General features: G+C 31.3%; 3 protein-coding genes across 3 annotated transcripts in view; all 3 read left to right on the top strand.

The window, feature by feature from the left end:
* Positions 1–4,978: 4,978 nt before the first annotated feature.
* LOC131942900 (uncharacterized) lies at positions 4,979–12,543 on the top strand. Its single transcript, XM_059302870.1, has 11 exons — positions 4,979–5,223; positions 5,951–6,095; positions 6,320–6,446; positions 6,947–7,137; positions 7,283–7,409; positions 7,920–8,149; positions 8,526–8,639; positions 9,226–9,363; positions 10,365–10,637; positions 11,073–11,102; positions 11,938–12,543. Exons 1-11 carry the CDS (start codon positions 5,074–5,076, stop codon positions 12,030–12,032), a joined length of 1,620 nt encoding a protein of 539 aa, XP_059158853.1. The 5' UTR covers positions 4,979–5,073; the 3' UTR covers positions 12,033–12,543.
* Positions 12,544–16,807: 4,264 nt separating this feature from the next.
* On the top strand, positions 16,808–19,929 carry LOC131942790 (uncharacterized). Its single transcript, XM_059302720.1, has 3 exons — positions 16,808–16,944; positions 17,434–17,586; positions 17,987–19,929. The coding sequence occupies exons 1-3, from the start codon at positions 16,808–16,810 to the stop codon at positions 18,561–18,563; spliced, it is 867 nt and encodes a 288-aa protein (XP_059158703.1). The 3' UTR covers positions 18,564–19,929.
* Positions 19,930–21,510: 1,581 nt separating this feature from the next.
* The window catches only part of LOC131942770 (uncharacterized), a 13,352-nt gene continuing 12,120 nt past the window's right edge, over positions 21,511–22,742 (top strand). Inside the window, exons 1-2 of the mRNA XM_059302698.1 lie at positions 21,511–21,596; positions 21,858–22,046. Of these exons, the coding sequence (XP_059158681.1) occupies positions 21,929–22,046 (118 nt within the window). The 5' untranslated portion in view covers positions 21,511–21,596; positions 21,858–21,928. The remainder of the gene's footprint in view (positions 21,597–21,857; positions 22,047–22,742) is intronic.

The raw sequence follows: 22,742 nt of genomic DNA, 5'->3' as shown, positions 1-22,742 counted from the left end.
ATTTTAAAAAAAGCCAAGAACTATATTTTAGTATATATTTAAAGGCTGGTGCTAGGCCTCATAGATTTATTTTAAATATAAATGAAACACAAATAATGCGACATATAACAAGTTTCACAAATAAATCATGTAGATTCTACATGATTTATTTGTGAAATATTGACCGATATTTTAGAATGTGCTCTAGAGTAAAAAAAAGATTGGGAACCCCTGATGTAGATGTACTTGAAAATACATAGCATATATAAAGGATAAAAAATGATACAAAACTTGCCAACAATATAGACAAAGATGTAATACATAAAATGGTTAACTAAATGACAGATGTGCTATAGCACGCAAATATGTCAGTACATCTGTTTGACCATATGTCTGGACAACACTTTGTACTTTTTCGTGCAGCATCTTGTATCGCTTCTCAGCTGGGTAGCTTGCCCCTGCGACACCTTGCAAGAAAGTTGTCTTTTGCCGTGTGCAGTCCATCTGTAGACCTTCAAGGAAACTATTGCAGCTTTGCACTTACAAGTGCGATTCTTCGTACACCGCCAAACGCGTGACCCGTCCTGGTGTTCTCTGTGTAGCCTAAACTCGTGGCCACGATACAACAAAGTTCTTTTACCTTTTGTCGACGTGCTATACTCTCCAAGATTCTCCATGGTTTTTACATAGAGTAGTTTAGATGACTTGTATTTATACATGATGATTTAACATATTATTACATCATGTCGAAATTTAAAATATAATTTAGCAACTTTTAAAATAAATCCTTACCATATATGGACAGCATTGGTTAAACCACCTGAGATCAAAGACCTTATGTGGACATAACATCTGAGACAAAGACCCTATGTGGACAAAAAACCTATGATCAAAGCCGGACACAGCGCTGTGATCATACACCAGTTGATAGACCACCTGTGATCAAAGACCCTCTGATGAGAAAACACCAGTGGTCAAACCCCCTATGGTCAAACCCCCTATGATCAAACCCCCTATGGTCAAAGCACCGCTATGGTCAAAGGCCCGCTGTGGTCAAACCCCCTATGGTCAAAGCCCCTATGGTCAAAGCTCCGCTGTGGTCAAACCCCCTATGGTCAAACCCCCTATGGTCAAAGCACCTGTGGTCAAAGGTCCTAGGACCCTATTAGGAGGGGGGGGGGGTTGCGGTTTCCCCCCCCCCCCTCCCCCAGACACACTTACCGCATTCAACTCCTCAGTTAAAATATGTAAGTGATTATCATTGCCTTAACTGTCGTTGTTTGTATGATATACCTACGTATCTACTTTAAATCTATTAAAGTAAGTAACGTTCCCTGTTCGAACCCGAAGGTCCATGGGGCAAGCAGGTTTACTGTTTATGTGACCACGACATATGAAGAGATAGTATGGTCAGCACTATGCCCAGACTCTACTTTCCCTAATGTCAGCTAGGTACCCATCAGATCTAGGTGAACTCTGTTGACTTGAACCCGAATTCGAACTCGAGACTTTCCAGTCTTGTGCTCTACCATCCGACCACGCTTTCCCACTAGTTTAACAAATCATGTGTTTGAGTAGAAAAGAATACGTTGTAAAGTCTGAAGGGCCTGGGTTCGAATCCTCGAGCTTATTTCTTGCATGAAATTCACACAGCTTTTATATGATGTAACCCATCTACTCTACCTGTCTTTAACTTTACGTTCTGACGGATATTTTATTTGTTTCACCTTCCGTTAAGTTACACATTTATCTTCAAACTATGAAATTTATTTCGATATCAGGGGATGTAATCAAAATATTTTTATCAGTGATGTGTGATTTCTTTAAATTAATGAAGAATTTAAAAACATTTTTTTATAAAGACATGGTGGGATCTTGGAAAATGTTTTATTTATTAGTAAAGTATCTTCGTGATCTAAGTTTTAAGTCCTAGTTTTTGGGCTACTACTTAATCGTAATTATACCAAAATGAGTACCGATGACAGTATACAATGTTAAATCACAAATAATGTTGTTCATTAGGTAATACGTCTATACTGGGATGTGGGCTGGGATATGGACTGTGATATGGACTGGGATATGAAAGGAAATGTGCTGTAATTTAATTGTGTTGAACTCCATTATTTTTATTTCTTGTGAAAATACTACGCATAATAAAACATCTAATTCAATTTCTCTCTCTCTCTCTCTCTCTGTATATATATATATATATATATATATATATATATATATATATATATATATATATATATATATATATATATATATATATATATATATATATATATATATATATATATATATATATATATATATATATATATATATATATATAATATCTATAATATAAGCGGGCTGTGTCTGTCCTTCCTTCCTTCCTTCCGTCCGTCCGTCATCGCTATAGATTTTGGAACCATAAAAGTAAACATCGCACCATGCTGTGCTTTGCAGTGCATCGCATTGTCTCATTATAAGTATTAGAGTAGGGTCTGTTTATATAACGACATAGAGCTATTTTATAATTTCCACTGTTTGTACAATTTTGCATAACGTAAAGAGAATATTAAATACACGCACATTGCTAAAACATATTAAAAGGATCAATGTCAAATATCGTTTTCGTTAATGTTCCTAGAAAAAGTGGATACATTTTTATAACATAATAACTGTAGGTTAGAAATATCTAATTAATTTAACTCTTTTTTTGACAAGGGAGGTAATTTAAAAATAAATTAAATTCACGCTAATAAAAAAAAATGTGAATGCAAATCTAGGGACCTCTTAGAAGGAATTAGTGTTGCAATAATATAATTAGCAAAATGTGAATGCAAATTGTGCGGATGCGGATTGTTAGAAAATTATAATTAGCATGGATTGATAAAAGGCAATCTTTTATTTATTTTATTCACTACTTCTAATTTTTAATCAACTATTCCGCACCATTATAGACATTGGGTGCGCAATGGTTTTAGTTATGAAACTCAATTGTAAATTTTTAAAATTAAAATACTGGGAAAAAAATGCGTGAATTGATAAAGTGATATATGGTAGGTAAACACGGATATTTTAAATATTGCCTATTTTTTATTGTATATTATTTATTATTATTCTATCTTTCGGTTTGCGGACAAGCTGGGGTTTTATAAGAGAGGCGTAGCTAGGGGGGGGGGGTTGGAAATCGAAAGTTTTAGGGAGGGGGGTAGGGTGCGAATCGAAAGTTTTAGGGGGTGCAAATCAAAAGTTTGAGCGGGGGAAATTTCAAATCAAAAGTGGTGCAAATCGAAAGTCTGAAGGGAATGCAAATCAAAAGTTTAAGGGGGTGGGGTGGAAATTGAAATTTTGAGGGGAGGGGGTGCAAATCGTAAGTTTGAGGGAAGGTCAAATCGAAAGTTTGTCCCCGGGCGCCGGAAAGGGTCGCAACACCTCTGTTTTGTAGTCATTTACTGTGTCAGACGCGTCCGCCGGGACTCGGAAAGGGCGCGATTTGGCGCTACGGGCTAGACTGTGAGCAATATGCCTTTATGATTGCATTTAAATTGTGTTTATGTTATGAGTGTTGTGTTCGTTTTTTCGTTTTTTTTTTTTTTTGCGTTCGTTCGTTTGTGTTGTGTTTAGTTTTGTTCTGTTCCAAAGTTGGTATATTTAAAAATGATTTACCGTGGCGGAGCACGGGATACAGCTAGTATATATATATATATATATATATATATATATATATATATATATATATATATATATATATATATATATATATATATATATATACATACATACATACATATATATGATCACGTTATGAAAAAATCGCCAATAAACACAACTACAATCAAGTTTCCATCTAATGGTAAGTGTTAGACACGTGCGATCTCTAGATAGTTACATGGTGTGGGAGGGGGGGGGGTGCACGAGAGCTACAGGGATGTGGTCAGTGCCACCCACTTGCCGTGACGTTTTTTTTTGTGTAGTATCTCCACTTACGTGTTCATTTCAGTAAAGTGATTAATTGGGTAATTAAGTTTCCCGCGTAAAATTGCTCTAATTGTGTGAGTCAATTAGCTAATAAAGAGAGCGGTAGAGTGGTGAAAAATAGGAACCATAAAAATGATATTTTGGGTTGTGTAGAGTTTTGTGATGTTAAACACGTGAGTGGGAGGGAATTATAACCTAACAAGCCGACCCGCTTTATTTAGTTGTTTTATTTTCTACTTTTCAGTAATTCATAATTTATGAATTCGACAGTACCAATGCTGCCACTGAAAATATTTCCTTTAAAACACTATCAATAGCTCGTTAAGGACGATAACCCCTTCTTTCCCCAACCACCCCCACCCCCACCCCCTCCCTTTAAAGCAAACTCCTCTTAGTTACCTCCCCTAAGTTTCAAACTAGATTATCTGCCCCTAATAGCCCCGAAGAGATGCCTGGAAGAAACTGATAATTATCGACGAGGGTGTGAACCAAATTTTGTGACATCATTCAGACGGAGGGTGGGGGTCAAGGTTTTTTGTTGACGACCTTTAATAAGAGCTGCTTCTCGGTGGGTGGGGGGGGGAAGGGTCCGGAGAGCTAAATTATTGTTTCATCATACATGGGTGATTTTTCGAACCTGAAGTGCAGAAAAAAATCCATTACTTCGATACAGATCCATTGTTGAGCCATTACCCAAAGCTTAACCTTGATTTCAAAAGTTAATAATAAACTTAAACCTACCACTAAATTTTTTACCTGATATCTTATCTTTGCTGCCTTCAGTCTTGTAGAAAGATTTCAAATTTAAAAAAAAACTTATTTACCAGTTCATGATAAATTTACATCAAAACAAAAATAAGGTACTTAATTTCGATCATCACTTCCCTATTGTTTCGTGATGTGAATCATGTGATGACTACTAAAAATAGAAACAATATCCACACCCTTGTTTACGTTTTAAAGTGATGGTTAACACTCAGATGGACTAGAACTAGCTGCATTTATATAGCTCATTTTACACAGTGCCGGTGCTGTTTTTGAAATTGTTGGATGAAGAAAGACTACAACCAGTATACAAAACCATAGCCTAAATTACTTTAAGCTAACAAGTGTGTGCTCAAAAGCATGTGTAAATTTCGTTTTCGTCTAGTTTTTCAAAAACATGCTAGTACGCTTTGTAGAAACAAAAATTGTAACAGTTTAGAAAAAAGAATTATGTTGAAATTATTAATTTTGACACTGGTGATTCAAGAATGTGCGGGGTATGGAGTAGTGGTAAGTAATTTTATTTACATGCGTTGTTTTAGGGAAGGTAATTTTTAAAACTGTCTAAAAACAAATCGATGGCATGTTTAGATTAAAAAAACTTTGATAGGAATGATTATCTTATCATTAGGTTAGTAGAGAATGTTTCAGCGCAAAATACGGTTTAAATTCGAGGTATTAAAAATTGAGATACTAATTCAGAATTATCAATCAAATAATGTTAATAAAATAGTAAAGTTACCTACCGTTTTTAGTGACATCTGGAATTCTATAAAATGGTGAAAATTACACTTTTAAGTATAAAATAATTAGTGATTGCCTAGGCATTAAATTGGAAACAAGCCGATTATATAACTTGGTTTACACGTTCGTCATGCCAAAGCAAGAAATGAAATGTTTTTGATTTATAATTTTTACAAGTTTTAGATATTCTATACAACGCCCTGATTATATGTACATATATATATATATACATATATACTATATATGGGAGTATGTATGTACATGTATATATATATATATATATAATTATACTTTAGTATATATATATATATATAAATATATATATATAAATATATATATATATATAAATAAATAAATAAATATATATATATATATATATATATATATATATATATATATATATATATATATATATATATATATATATATATATATATATATATATATATATATATGGCTATTAAATTCTCTCATCTCAACATTCACATTACAGACGAACTTGACAGAACTACAAAAGGTCGCGCCATTCAGTCCAGCTGAGTTCCCATCTGGGGTTCAAGGCTGTTCGTTTACTGAGAAATGTAGCAGCGGGTACACCTGTGTGGAGCATGTTTGTAACTGCCCTACCTGTCTGCCAGGTCAGTTGTTAATATTTGATATATATATATATATATATATATATATATATATATATATATATATATATATATATATATATATATATATATATATATATATATATATATATATATATATATATATATACGTATATATACTATATATTTTAATATATATATATATATATATATATATATATATATATATATATATATATATATATATAAGATTTTATACATTTAAGTATGTAGAACAGTAACGCAAGAGACAACTGGTTATATCATCACTCCTGAATTTAAAGACATGAACGACACTGACGTCACGTGTTCATGGACCATCAAAGGACGTAGAGACACCTTCATTACACTCAGGTACATGCAAACTTCACATACGTCTCCAGTAAGTATAGCCACATCAGTATCACGTTACTGATTTCATCTAAATGTTAGAAGCATGAAGGCCTATCTACAGAAAGTTGTACTATTGAGTTTTCCTCTCCTATGAAAATACTTTTTATTAATTGCCTAATTAGGACTTTCTTTACAGTAATTTATCTGTATTGAAGTTTTGTTACGGAGGTGCCTGGTATGTGCGTGTTCTAAGTTTAGGGATTATCTACTGATTTCTACACCAGTAAATAAAAGATTACCTTCTCACAGAAGCGCATTGCCATTCTAAGGAATAAACTTTTGCTTGAGAAATCGGATCCTTCTTTATGATCTTGTTTCTCTCATTTGCGTATACACCTCGAAGCTACAGTAGCTCCCCTTATACAGATTTATTATATAGTTTTCTACTGTCAACTCTATCGAATTATTTTCATATTTATTTTTTTAGTTTACCAAAGCTATTTTGTTTTTTTATTTACTAGTGTTTCCACCCTTGACAATTGTAGTGGGGATATGCAAATTTTCGAAAATAATGTAGAAGAATATATGGGTTACAAATGGCTTTGTACAAATCGAATGTTGACACCCACGATATATTCTGTTTGGAACTCAGTGACACTAACCCTGAGACAACGTCTGTTTCCTAAATTTAATGCAACTTTTTTTGTCTATCGTAAGTTTTACAAATTATATTATTAGATATGTGTAGGGGAAAAATATCGGCTATGTAGTTAATGATGCAAGTGATATAAAATAAAAGCAATTGTTTTCTTTTTCCGAAAGCCGATTTAACAAAGTATTTGAATGGACTTTTTCAGCGTACAACATAACGTTGTCAAAGACAACGGGAGCAATCGATGTGGTTTTCGGCCAACACTTCTACTGGTTTCGTTACAACTTCTTTTGGTGGATTAAAGGACACCCCAAAGGCACATTAATTTTGAGGTTATTTCTCTAGGTTTTTCTTCATCATCATACTTTTCCTGTTCGTTCCCAAAATGCTCATGGAAGATGAAGTAGAATTAGTCTGTTTCAATTACCTCAAGATACATACCAAGCTTTTTTAGTTTCCCTTTATCAGTTAACCATCAGAGCTGGGTGGTTTGAGCAACGTCCAACTGACTCTAGCCAGCAATTCGAACTTTTTCAAGAGTTTTAATTTCTTCTTAAAGAAGAATAAATAAACAAATAAATATATAAATAAAACAAATAATTAAAATATAAATAAACAAATAAATAAATAAATAAGTCAAATAAATAAATAAATATATAAATAAATAAGTCAAATAAAAAAAAAAAATATAAATATTTATTTATTTATTTATTTATTTATATATATATATATATATATATATATATATATATATATATATATATATATATATATATATATATATATATATATATATATATATATATATATATATATATACATATATCATTGTTGTTGAGTAGAACAAATGCCGATACACAGTCACATTTCTGCTTGAGAAGTCATGACAGACAGAACTATAGAATAGATCTAAACCTAGATGAGAGAATATCCATTTGTCAAGAGGAAAATATTTCAGTCAACAACAGTGTTCGCGTTTTCACAAGTTATTATTTTTATTGGAGAGAATATTACTATTACAAGTATAATTACACTCTACCTTTGCATTTGAAACTAGACATATATAACGCAGGTGGGCACTGAACAGTTTTTTTATTGCTACATTTTCTTTTTAAAATCTACACGATAACATTTTTAAATATTTTCATTTAAGCATACTATATATATATATATATATATATATATATATATATATATATATATATATATATATATATATATATATATATATATACATAAAATCCGTGTTAATGAATGAATGAATAAATAAAGTTATGAATGCCTAAACTGATAATCTCATAAATCTAATTAGAAGTATATTTATCAGTAAAATTTATTTTAGATTAATTAATGTAATGGTCGCGAATGAAAAAAAGCTATTGTTTTTTTAGTATGTAGATGATTGATTGTCATGAGTGTTACAGGTATTATTAATATTCTATAATTAGGGCCCGCTTGTAACACCTCTTTGGATTGTGACGGTAACTCATCATGTATTGATGGATTTTGTGATTGCCTGGATAGTCAGTTATTTGACGAGATCAACAATGTCTGCAGGACGAGTAAGTAATGTTGGACCATGTTAAAAAATCATTTAGCAGCTTTTGAAGACAACAATTTAAATAATGATTTTTCGTTTCTTAATCTTAACACGTTGTAAATAATATGGGACTGTGTGGACGGATTGTAGAGTACACTATTTCTAACTAAAAATGTCTCAAGTTCAAATTTTGGGTTTGTGTCAGTAAAACGTCTATGAGTCCACCTAGCTCTAATGGGTAGCTGACTCGAGTTGGTGAAAATAAAGGCAACTAGACATAGTGCTGACCACACTTTTCCATCTCGAGGTAAATGCAAAAGGTGAACTCTACTTCCAGATGGACTACTAGGTTCGAAAAGATAGTATATTTTGTTTTATATATTAAAAACAATGATTATTAATATGACCTTAAGCAAGAAAAATAATTATTATACTTTTAGAGAAAAGCCAGAAAGAATGAAATGTCTTACTTTAATAATTAATCAAATTAATCTCAATTTTTAGATTTTAGTAGTATTTTTTTTTGCAAATAATAATACAATTTGTTCAGTTTCTTTTTGATATTCCTCTTTTTTCTTGAAATGCATTACCACAACGAACATCCACAGAACTGAACTACGGAGACGCATGTAATTCGAGCTACGAATGTCTCGGCCCACACCTACAGTGTCTGGCGAGTCAAGGGGGACAATACACGTGTTTGTGTCCCGATTACATGTTTTACATGGGCAACTCGTGTACCCCAGGTACAGTTAGCACTTTAAGTAGAACGAGCTGACCCGCGGCGTAGTATACGCCGCCATCTAGTTGTTTTATTTTCTGCTTTTCAGTAATTCATAATTTGTGAATTCGACAGTACCAATGCTGCCACTTAATATATTTGCTTAAGAAAAGTAGCTCGTTAAGGACGATACCCCCCCCCCCTTCTCCAACCACTACCCCACCACCGTGAAAACAACCTCCTATTAGTTACCTCCCCTAAGTTTAAAATCGTTTCAAACTAAATTATCTGCCCCTAGTAACCGTCACTAAACCCGGCTCTACGACCGTAAACATTTGTGAACCACAGCTCACCAGAACATGTAGGGGTGGGGTGGTAGGGAGAATTATATATATAGATTCTAATGGACTAGAATATAACTTTAATACTTGCTGGGGTGTTTGACAAATATTGGATCGTAACACCCTGTTTATGGCTTACACCAGAGGTCTCCAAACTTTTCAGTCCGAGGGCCGCATTAACTATCGAATTTCAGTTCGGGGGCCAGTTTCTTCCAGGCATGTCTTTGATTTTTCTGGGCAAAGTTCCTCAGCCATTCCCAACAAACGTTTTTTCCGTGGACAAAAATATCTCTGCGGGCCGGATGAAAGGACCTCGCGGGCCGCATCCGGCCCGCGGGCCGTAGTTTGGAGACCCCTGGCTTACTCATATAATCAAATAAAATTTCCTATAGTTTTATAATATTTTTTAAACTCCATTTTATCTGTTTTTCTGTGTACCAATATATATATATATATATATATATATATATATATATATATATATATATATATATATATATATATATATATATGTATATATATATATATATATATATATATATATATATATATATATATATATATATATATATATATATATATGTATATATATATATATATATATATATATATATATATATATATATATATATATATATATATATATATATATTCAGCAGAACTATTAATGATTTTCATATATCAGCAACGGATGCTTTAGAGAGCAAACCACAAGTCCTTCTTGTAACCAGCGACACCCTGCATTTGTTCTGGACCCCAGTAGACAACGCCACCTACACAGTCCGGCTCTTGTCGCTGGGACAAAAACACCACGAAGGTTCTCAAGATGTGGGCCACATCCCAGTTCTCAAAAACCTATTCCCGGACACCGTCTATGCCGTGTCTGTGGTGGTCAAGTTTAAACCAGACGAGGTTGACTGGGTGAAGAAGGTCAGCACTGAGTTCATCATACGGACAGGTGAGTCAGAGTTCTCGTGAGTAAACTAGGATTAGTTGGAGCTTAAGCTTTAACTTGACCCAGGCAGACCCGTGCACGTGCACTAATAAGAACAACAAACAACACTTGAATTATTTTTTTAAATCACAGATGAAACACATTGAGTTTTTACATGGTGAATGTATTTATAGTAGATAATATTAACAGCTCAAAAAACAAACACAAGCACTCAAACAACTATACACAACAAACATGAACACACTTTTACTTACACCCAAACATACACACACAGATATATATATATATATATATATATATATATATATATATATATATATATATATATATATATATATATATATATATATATTTATTTATTTATTTATTTATTTATTTATATATATTTGTGTGTGTGTGTGTCAGATATAAAATACTGTTTTAACACTTCTTATGCAGGTGAGGACGATGCAACAAGACATTCGTCAGGTAACCTTGTTATTATATTGTGTTTAAAAACACCTATTCCTTAGAGATTCGAAACTTTTATTCATGTCCAACCGTCCACAAGTCAAGCAACGAGAGACAACAGCCAATTGAGATGGTTAAAATACTTGATTTGTCTGACGGTCTTATTATTGGCAACACGGATGAGGCAGCTCGATTCATCTACCTGTGACTGTCTGTTTGACCCAAGAACATGTCTAGAATCGATGATGCCTGCACATGATAGAGATTAGAAACGGGAGGGGGGGGGATTAGTTACATTTTTCAAGTGTTGTTATTTACAACATTTGATGATTGAATAAAAAAAACAGGATATATATATATATATATATATATATATATATATATATATATATATATATATATATATATATATATATATATATATATATATATATATATATATATATATACAATCTTGAATTTATCTCCTCATAGGTTTTAGCTTATCATTTTTGTATGTGATGCTCTGTGGGGATACCCCTGGCACCACCCTAGATAGAAACACAATATTAGTAGAGTATATATACAATATATACAGTTTATATATAGCCATGAGAAACTATATATAGTCTATTTGTAGAGAAGTAAAAATAGCTATGGCAAAATTAAGTGCATTTATTATTTTAGCTAAATGCAATGTGCATTTGTAAAACAAATGTAAGTAAAAATATTTTAATGTATAATTTTTGTTATGTCATAAATACATTTAAAATCAATATGATAAGAGTTTATGTATATATATATATATATATATATATATATATATATATATATATATATATATATATATATATTCATTTTGTTTTCCCGACAGATGTAACGATCTGGAGAACGGTTTTTACAACACTACTTCTGCTGACAATCATTGGCTTAGTCACAATGTTGATAATATTATTGAAACACCGTTAAGATGAGTGGACATTTAATCTCATTGTGTATCTTCTGTGGCCCTCAACAAAGCTTGACAAATAATATTCTAATAACTTTTGGGATGGTGAAAAAACGACCAACCCTTAAAATTATAATTGAAAATAATAGATGAGCTTTTCTGGAAAATTGAGTATAAGAAATCTTACAAAAACATAATCATGCTTTAAACTATAATAAAACATGTTTTTGTTTTACCACTTAGATGAAGATATACAGCTGTCACCTCGTTTGAAAATAATTAATGGATGCTCATTGCAAAGGGATTCGTTAGGATTTACTCTGGAGGTCAAATTTTACCAAACAGAAATCGTTTGCGGTGTAGTAACAAGTACAGTTATAAAAGGCATTTTGCAAGCACTCGTTTGAATTAGCCAATTAGTCAAAGCAATTCATTTTGTAATATGGATAAATGCACACACAAAAATAATTTTTATGTATTTTAATTTTTTTTCACAGTGCACTTTTAAAATGGTGATGTTGACAAACATTAAATTACAACACACACAAAATTATTGGTTACAATTTTTATTGATTTTTTATGAAATACATTATCAATATGTGTATGCATTTTATCAATTAATTTAATTTAATTTTTCTATGTTGTTTATGCACCGCTGTAACTTGTATTTAATCATTGCAATTGTTTATCTAATTTTATTTATACGCTTAGTAATCCTATGTTTACAATTTGAAGAATGTATTTGTATATGAAAAATAAGCAAATAAAGTCTATAATAAATCTAAGAAGATGTTGATTAAGTTATTTTTTTACACTGAACCCAGGAGTTGATAAGAAACGAAGATTGAATGTTGTTAATTATTATTTTTTCTACTCTTGGCTTATGTAAGACGTGAAATCATATTACGTACTAGACATATGACTTTAAAAAATCGTGGTACATGATCATGCTTACGTTTTTTTTCACTTTATTTGGCGCATCTTTTAAGTCCTATAAATTTAGTTTTCTCAATGCTACCAAGAACATTATTTTATTATGTGTTATTCTAATAAAAAATTCGTTTTCATTTACTATCAAAAACGGCAAAATTCTGAGTGTTTTTTTTCTAGTGGGCTTGTATTATATTTTACAATACATTACCATCAAAAGTCTCCTACCTATATATGTTAGACAGCAACCTCCAATGAACAGTGACATATCAGATTTCGATGCGTCACAGTTATGAAGGCATTACACCCCTACTACACTTTTTAACTGACTGTTCATTTCAAACTTTTCTGTCTCTTGTTGTTAATAGTATTATTAATGAGAATTTAATTGTTGATTATCTATACATATGCAATTTTCCCCTGTTATCTCCACTTAAGCCGAGCCTAATGTATATATATATATATATATATATATATATATATATATATATATATATATATATATATATATATATATGCTTGTTTTGCAACAGATATAACAGATATAACGGTCTGGAAAACAGTTTTTACAACATTAATTTTGCTGACAATCGTTGGACTAATCACAATGTTGATAATATTGTTGAAACACCGATAAGGTGAGAGGACATTTACTTTCGTTGTGTGACCCTCAAAGCTTGACAAATAATTCTAGTAACTTTTGGCACGCTGAAAAATAATTAACCCTTATAATAATAATAATAATAATAATAAAAATCAGAAGTGAGTTTCTGGAGAGTTAGGCATGAAAATGTTCTAAAACATAATATATAAACTATAAACTATAGTAAAGCATTTTTTGCCACTTAGATAAAGACAATGGGAGCATAAGAATAGAAATAAACGCATCATTCACCTGGTTTGGAAACAATTTACAGACGATCATTGCAAAGGGAATCGTTAGGGTTTACATTGCAGATTAAATGTAAAAAAAAATCTGCATTTTTATATCAAGTACAATTATCAACGGCGTTGTGCAAGCACTTGTTTGAATAAGAAAAGACAATTCATTTTAGCAAAATTTTAGTTTCAATTTGCAATTTTCAAATTACTGTACAAAATGAAATTGATACGTTTGAAAAAAAAATGTAATTGATAAATCATTTTTTATTAATTTTTTAATGAAATATATTATTAATATTTATTTTATCATTTTTCAATTTATTTTATTCAGTTTTTCAATGTTCGTTGTGCACTGCTATAGCTTGTATTTAATTATTGCAATTGTTTTACTATATTATATATATATATATACCCATAATAATTTAAATTTAACAATGTAAACAATGTATGTTTATATTAAAAATAAGCTAATGTTAATGAAGTCATCCATACATCTAGGAAGATGCTGATTGAGTAAACTCATGAATTGATCAGAAACAATAATTGAATGCTGTTAATGGTAATGTGCTCAACTCGTGGTTTATGTAAGAAATCGAATCAAATTTCGTATCAATTGTATGACGTTAAATATCATGGTAGCCTACATGATTTTGCTTGAGATTTTTTAACTTTATTTCACACATTACATGTATAAGTTTTATAAATTTACTTTTTAGTTTGCAACCAAGAATATTATTTTATTATGCACTTTTCTAATAAAAATTTGTTTTCATTCAATATCAAGTAAGGCTATTTGTTTGGAGTTTTGTTTTTATTTCTAATAAAGAATTTGAACTTTATATTATGTTTCTTATATATATATATATATATATATATATATATATATATATATATATATATATATATATATATATATATATATATATATATGTATGTATGTATATATATATATATATATATATATATATATATATATATATATATATATATATATATATATATTTAGATATATATATATATATATATATATAGCAGACTAACAGAAAGCCTAGAAAAAAGATAAAAATTATGATTGTACATTAATCATTTTGTCTAACAAATAATTTATTGTACTAAACCACAGTTTTAATTTTTTATCCAACCAAACAAAAACAAATACGAAGGATACACAATGTGAAAACGATTGGTACACGACTAACAAAACAAAACGTCGTGGTGGACGTACTCCTTAATACGCTTCATTTAATGCTGGTGTAGAATGGTAGATATAACACAGATGGGTAGCAAGCGTAGTCTGAATAAATAAAAATGGCCTATTTGTTTAACAGACTCTTATACTATGAACACTTTTAGCACGAAAACGCCATCCCATGTTGTTTTCAAGGCAAGTATCTCTATAGTTCCTACATAAACAGCAACGCACGCAGCTCATTAACATAATATATGCATAAATTTCCTTTCAGTATATAAGTTATTAAACTTGCTTGTTTTATATGTTTTTATCTAAAACCATTAACAAATCCAATTTAACACTAAAACAACAGCGTATGATTTAAAAGTTAAGTGTCTGCGTGTATAGTGATTTTCCCGATATTTAATCAGCTTGCTATTTTAAGATTTCTGGTATTTCCTTATGATAGATAGTAATTATTAAGTCATCAAAACAAACATTAGTAATGTATATGCATAGAAATTGACATCAGTCAATGGACATTTAAAAGTTTTAAAAGATCGAGTGTTTTTTATTTAAAAATAAAATCTTAATTCATATAGGCTGATATGTACTTTTCTAAGTGTAAGTAATAAATTACTATTCATAGTAACAGTAACAGAATAGGTTACATTTAGGCTTATGATATTTTAATCTAGATGTAATTATAAATAGAGTCGAGATGTTTTACCCGTTCATGAAGCGAAATGTCAGAAATGAAGGATATCTTCATATATATATATATATATATATATATATATATATATATATATATATATATATATATATATATATATATATATATATATATATATAATTCTCTTCTGGGAGCCGCTAGAAAACAAGCTGCAAACGCGCTCCCTACCGTCCCCACCCCTACATGGTCTGGTGAGCTGTGGTTCACTCTTTATGTTTACAAACATTACAAACACAGCCGGGTTTAGTGACGACTATTAGGGGCAGATAATTTAGTTTGAAACGATTTTAAACGTAGGAGGGGGTAACTTTAACGGAGGGGTGGGGGTGAAGGAGGGGTGGGGGGGTTATCGAGCAGTGTCAGCGTTGGTACTGTCGAATTCACAAATTATGAATTACTAAAAGTTGAAAAAACAACAACTAAATAGCGGCGTATGTTATGCCGCAGGCCGGCTCGTATTATATAATATATATAATATCCGAATATACAATGTGTTTTAAAATCTCTATCGCAAAATTATATTCAGATGCAAACTAAATGCTAAATTAAAATAACAAATACATATATTCCAATTTTTTACTTACTCTTCTTTATATTAACTTTTCTGTAATATCAACAGGGTTTTTAGTCATCATCTAACTATTACTAGAACAAAAATGGGAGATAAAAGTTATTTTACAGCTGAAATTCACCGATTACTTCTGGGATTCCTTTTGATGTTGCTTCTGCTACGAGGATACTTTAAAAACAACTGGGGTTTCGTTTTGATATTGTATGTTGTTTTAATATCCATACCTACAAACCCATTGAGTTACTTGATATATGTTCTACTTGCTTTATCCGCGGACTCACGACTCAAGAAATGTTTGTACAACAAAGTGCAAGGGTTATGGAACAGGTTCGGACATTTTGTGGAAACTGCCGCAATTAAATTCAAAAAGATCAAAGATGAGTGCCTTCATGAAAGCGCGGCTAAAGCCGATGCTGATGAAATTCTATCAAAGAAAACAAGTTTTAAAAATTATCCGTCAATGAATTCAAATACCCGTGTTGTATTTGCGTATCCTGCGATTCCTATGGACTTCTGCGCCACCTATAAACGGCTTCTTACTTTTCGAGATCTTCCACAAACGGATGGGATTTGTAAACTGACACTAGCCGAGAATGGGTTTTACCTCAAAGATGCTCAAGCTAGCTGCTTTACTTGCATGAGGTAACATTGATATTGTAATCCTATATTAATATGATAACTGGCGTTTTGTGACTATTATATTTTAGATACTGAAACTGCAAATAAATGAAGAGAAATATAATTGTATTTAAAACAAAGAAAAATATTGTTTATAATACATAATGCCAAAAAAAAGATACTTTAAAAAAGAATGTGATGTGTCTATATGCCTTACAAATAAGGTCTAATGGGGTGTAACTTGTGGGGAGTTAGTATTTAAGGGGGAAGGAGTGAAAAAAAATAATCAAAAGAATGAGATCTCTATGATTTAAAAGGAAGCAAAAGAACTATGTTATAGCGAGTGTGGTTGGAACATTTTTTGAGCACTTTGTAGTTCTGACCTAAATGTGATACGTGTATATTGTGATAAAAAAGGTTTACGTAATTCATGGATGCCCCTTAGCATATAAAGTTAAAACATGCGAATAACATAACTTCATCTTTAACTCAATGAGGTTTTTTTATCTACAGTTGTAGGATTGAGTTCACCCCTACAAGTTTTCCAAAAGAACAAAACAGATGGCACGATACATCCTGTCCATTTCATGTTGACCATCCACGGTATCAGCAGCTAACGCAGAATTATGGCTCAACATATGCTGATCAGAGCAGTTTGTTAAGACCGTAAGTTGGAAAAAGTATTACTCGTCTTCTTCAGCTATGTCTTAATGTGAACTGCTATATGTATAATACATTTTGATTGAGCTATAGAGAAAGTAGAGACGGAGTGGCCTAGTGGTAGTGAGCTAGGCTACTAGCCCGTAAGTTTGAAATCCGGTTCAAGTCTGTAGACCGTCCATGATTCCACCCAGCTCTGATAGGTACCTAACTCACGTTAGAGAAAATAAAGGCTGCTGGGCATAGTGCTGACCACACTATCCCTTCATATACCCAGGTCACAGTAACAGGTGAACTCTACTTCACTTGCCCCATGGACCGTCAGGTTTGTAAGAGGAATTTTACTTTACTTCTATTGAGAAAATACATTGTTATAAAACATTATTGTAATTATTTTATCGTTCAGATCTCGCTCCAACATAAGGCAAGAGACAGGCATGGAACAGGATCACATTTTTTATTCAGTACATGAAACATACAGTGGAGGTGCCTACAATATTGTTGAACAAAACTGTGAGGACGGCGGTATACAAGATGTTCCAAACGATGTATTACCAACACAAGATGAAAACGTAGAAGGTTCCCCCTACAATCCTTACCCAACTTTAGAGCAAAGTGTTGTAGACGTCCACAATCATCAAAACTCCACGCAAGAAGAAAATATAAATAGTGCCTTCTACAACGTTAACTCGAATCTTATGGAAACTATGGAAAATGCCGGGACAATTTTAAATGGAATACATGAAGAAACCATGACAGGAGCCTCTAACTACATGAACCAGATACAGGAGACTACGACGCCGGACGCGTCTCAAACTCTGACATCCAGTTCCGTTCCTCTGTCCGCTCCAGTATCAATGCATCGAGAACGCTCCAAGAGAGGTTCTCAATCTGTGGTGGTCTCACTAGCTGAGGCCAAATCATTGGGGGCTGCAAGTCGTTTGTCACATGAGACACACCCACCAGGAAACAGTGAGAGTTGATATTAATTGATGAGATTTGATAGTTGATGAAAAATTATAGTTGATGACAGTTCTATATTTGATGATTGCTTTAACTAAGAACCAAGAGCTCTTGAAGGTTTGTACTTTGTCAAAATCTACTTCGACTCTATATTTAATTTTTTTTATCATTGCTAAACTATATTTTTAAAATGGGTTAAAGATAAATTTTTATTTTAAAAAAAGGTACATGGTTTACTACTCCCTAAGGGTATAGGGTAATTATGATTAATATACTCATTCACAGTGCTTAACATGATATTAGAATGTTAGCTTATACAGTAACAAAATGACCTCAAAAATGTTGCGGAGAGAGAGAGGGAGAGAGAGAGAGAGAGATGTGTGTACATGGGATTTTTTATATATTATGATGTACATACATTTATAAGTAAAGTTTTTACTTACGTTATATAGTTTTGAAATACCGAAATCGATCCAGTAATATATATATATATATATCACATCGACACAACCTTGATAAAGTAGGCGTACATTTCAAAACCTAATTTTAAAACAATGACTATTTATAGTTCCACAGCACACTACAACAGCAAAAATCGTTTCATGTTGTTTTTACAAAATAAACATGTGATAACACTTATAACACAACAAATGCTACACATTATTTTATTCTCTCAAAATATAAAAATTATAATTCACTTATTGCCCACACTTTTGAATATGTGTTGTATTTTATTTAATTCGTTATATAATATCAGTAATATAATAAAAATAATTCGTGTTCTGCAATGTAAGACCAAAACTACGGCTTTTTGCGAAACGACGCATGATCATATTTATATACATCGTAAGTCTGAATCAGCCTATATATACGGAAATCCACAGTCGACTGTATATATTTTTGGGGGAATTACCGTAGTGACGTGTTTCGTCATTGGTAGAGTCAGCATCTAAAAATATACAATTCTGTTTCCTTTAAATCAAAGCTTCCTAGAAAACAAAAGTTTAAAACGTTTCTACTATAATGTGAAATCCTAGTATTTTTGTTTAATAAAATATTATTTTCCTATTGTACATTTCAAATAATATCAGCTATGTCATCGTACATTGTTTAAAAATTATTTTTATTTGTTTTCTTTTTAACATAAAACCAGCATTACAATTCAACTCTAATTCAATTGATGTTTAACATTCATCGTCGAGAACTTTCCAAACCTGTAAAGTTCTATAACTACATTAAGTTATAACATTAAAGGCAACGATACAACACAGCTTGAGAAGATCAAGCATGTAGTAACTACGCTTCATTAATTCATTAACTTTATGTATGGTTAATCTAATTGTGTACATACTAATTTTACCATAAAATGTCTCAAAAAACAATAAAAAGTCATTGAAATAAATTATTTAAAGCTTTTTAACAATAGCTCTATCACCTTGTTAAACGAATTTGATATAATTTATAAACATTTTTTTAAAATGTTAGTTTTCAAGAATTCAAGCTATTTAGCTTCACTTCAAGAGTGTATTTTTTAAATTATAATAAAGCAAGTTAGCAACTGATAGTGTTCAAACGAAATTAATGTACGGCTCGTAATATATATATATATATATATATATATATATATATATATATATATATATATATATATATATACTTTAAATATTTCGTTAAAGATGTATAAGGTCAAAGCCTGAAGGGCGGCTAATGTGCACATTGACCGGCTCTCTTGGCCAAAGTCCGAAGAGCTTTACCTAACTTTAAATAATGTGTGTGAGATTGTGTATGTGAGTGTGTGTGTGTGTGTGAGTGTGTGTGAATGCGTATGAGTATGTATGATTGTGAGAGTGTGTGTTTATGTATGTGTGTGTGTGCGTGTACAATTATATGTATGAGTATGGGGGCATGCGTGCGTATGTGTGTGTATGAGCGTGTCCAGGTGTGTGTATTAGGATTTGTGTGAGAGTGTACGAGTATATGTATACGTGTTTGTATGAGTGTGTATATGAGTGTCTGCATGGTGGAATTTAAGTATGCTTGGCGAAGTAATCGCACTTGCAATATAGAACCAACATTTGATATGGAAATTACGTTCTTGGATCACTTGAATACATTACTGCTAGGAAAACCAAGAAATAGCTTTATTCTCATCAGGGACAAGTAATGTGCGTTTATACACGAACTTAAACGTGCTTAAGCAAAGCAGACAAAATAAACTGTTGACTTTCAGCAATGACGTTGAAGGCAAAGAAAATGTAAACATAATAAAAATTCATCCTGTTGTAAAAAGTTATTAAATAGATTGATATGTAGTATAATAAAATAGTTTGAATGTTTCTGTTATTTACTTAATTTAAAATCAATAAAGACCTAGTTTCAAACACCCAAAACCTGTTCACGATCTTTCAATGCGGACTTTGGCCAGTTGTAACTAGATGGCCAATGTCTGAAGTATAACAGTATATATATATATATATATATATATATATATATATATATATATATATATATATATAAGTATTGTAACTATTAGTCTACCTTGATATGAAAAACTACATTTTTTGTTCATTTTCTTGCATGCTTATGTATTTAGTTACTGCTCTCGGGAATCTGTTGTTACGATATGTAAGCTCAATTTAGATGGATGTACAATCAGTCTTAGTTAAAACAGTAAATCCCAATACAATCCCAACAAAATGATCTTATGAGAAGGGCTGTTTTTCAAGGGAACAACATGGTGGTTCCGCCACGAATATGAACCTTACTGAAAAAATAATGTGTCTCTTTACAAATGATTAAAATATAGAGATTACTGCATGCATAACGTAAGCTTTCAACCAGGATCGATTTTTCAAACTTGGAGTTTCGATTATTTATTATGACAACTAACAAAACATATCTAAATATAGGTCATATGTATAATGTAATAAATATTTATGATTATAAATATTAAAATAGGACTGTTAAATACTATCCTATACTATACTTCGTTACTAAATAATAGTATGTATGTTTACAATCTTTAGACTCTGTCTTTAATTTTCTTTCATCACGTAAGTATATTTTAGTATTTTACAATAAGCATTCATTAAGAGAATAATATAATAGTAGTAGTATAGTTACACATGTTGATTATGAAATAAATACAGTGAAACTTATAAATGAGAAATCTATTTAAAAACAACAAATGAAAATGTATTTCGCTTTCGTGAAAATCGATGTGTGACGTAATGTACCAGTGTAATCAATTCAAAGAACTTGGTGTTTTAAAAAAAAAATATTGATTCATGCTATTCCCGAAATTTTATTTATAGACTATTTAACAGCACACCATTCTGCTGTTTTCTTTTAACTAAGAAAATACTAAGTAAAGAAACCAGATGATATGGAAGACTTTCAAGTTGAACTTTACGACTCTCGACTAGTTTTTTATTTGATTGGTTTGGAGATTTTGGCTTGGCTTCTTTTTACTTTTTGCGTTCAACTGAGAAATGAAAGAAACGGTAAGCTGTTTTTTTTAAAGTGCATATCACATTATTTTACTACTTGTATTTTTCTAAGAAAATAATACTTAAATCAATAATTAATTAACGTACATTTGATTGTATATGGCTTTGGTTTTGGGATGGTGTATTTTTGCGGTTGGGAATGGGGTAGTGTTAGGGTTACAGTTAGGATTAAGGGTACGGTTAATATTAAGGTTACGTTTCGTGTTAGGGTTTGGATTAGGATTATGTTTAGCGGAAAGAGTAGGTCTAGAGCTAAAGTAAGATAATTTTCTGGAGGACATAAGCTTATTCAATGCTTAATTTTTTTTCTTTGTTCCTTATAGTAATGTCGGACGAGATTTTGTTTAATACATTTGAGTATTAAGTGACAGCGTATTATGCGCCATATGGCCCGTTGACTCCGATCTCAGCCTGCTTTTCTTTTTACTTTCTCGTATATACGAAGTATAGAGAAAGTATTGTAATCGTGCACAAAAATAACATGAAATTTTGACAGTTTTCACCGTTTTACTCCTCAGTACTTCATCACATCCGGAGTATAGAGGACTTATTTTAATCAAGCAAAAATTATAAATACAAATATATAAACATTTTGGCGTTGTATGCGTTATCGAGTCGGAAAAACTGGAAAAAAATAACATGAAAGTTTGACAGTTTTCACCGTTTTACTCCTTAGTACTTCATCACATC

Source organism: Physella acuta, unplaced genomic scaffold, assembly GCF_028476545.2.
Source record: "Physella acuta isolate Inbredline_101_S28 unplaced genomic scaffold, ASM2847654v3 ptg000037l, whole genome shotgun sequence".
Taxonomy (NCBI): domain Eukaryota; kingdom Metazoa; phylum Mollusca; class Gastropoda; family Physidae; genus Physella; species Physella acuta.
The sequence above is the reverse complement of the archived record's forward strand: the minus strand, read 5'-3'. Positions and strand labels throughout refer to the sequence as shown.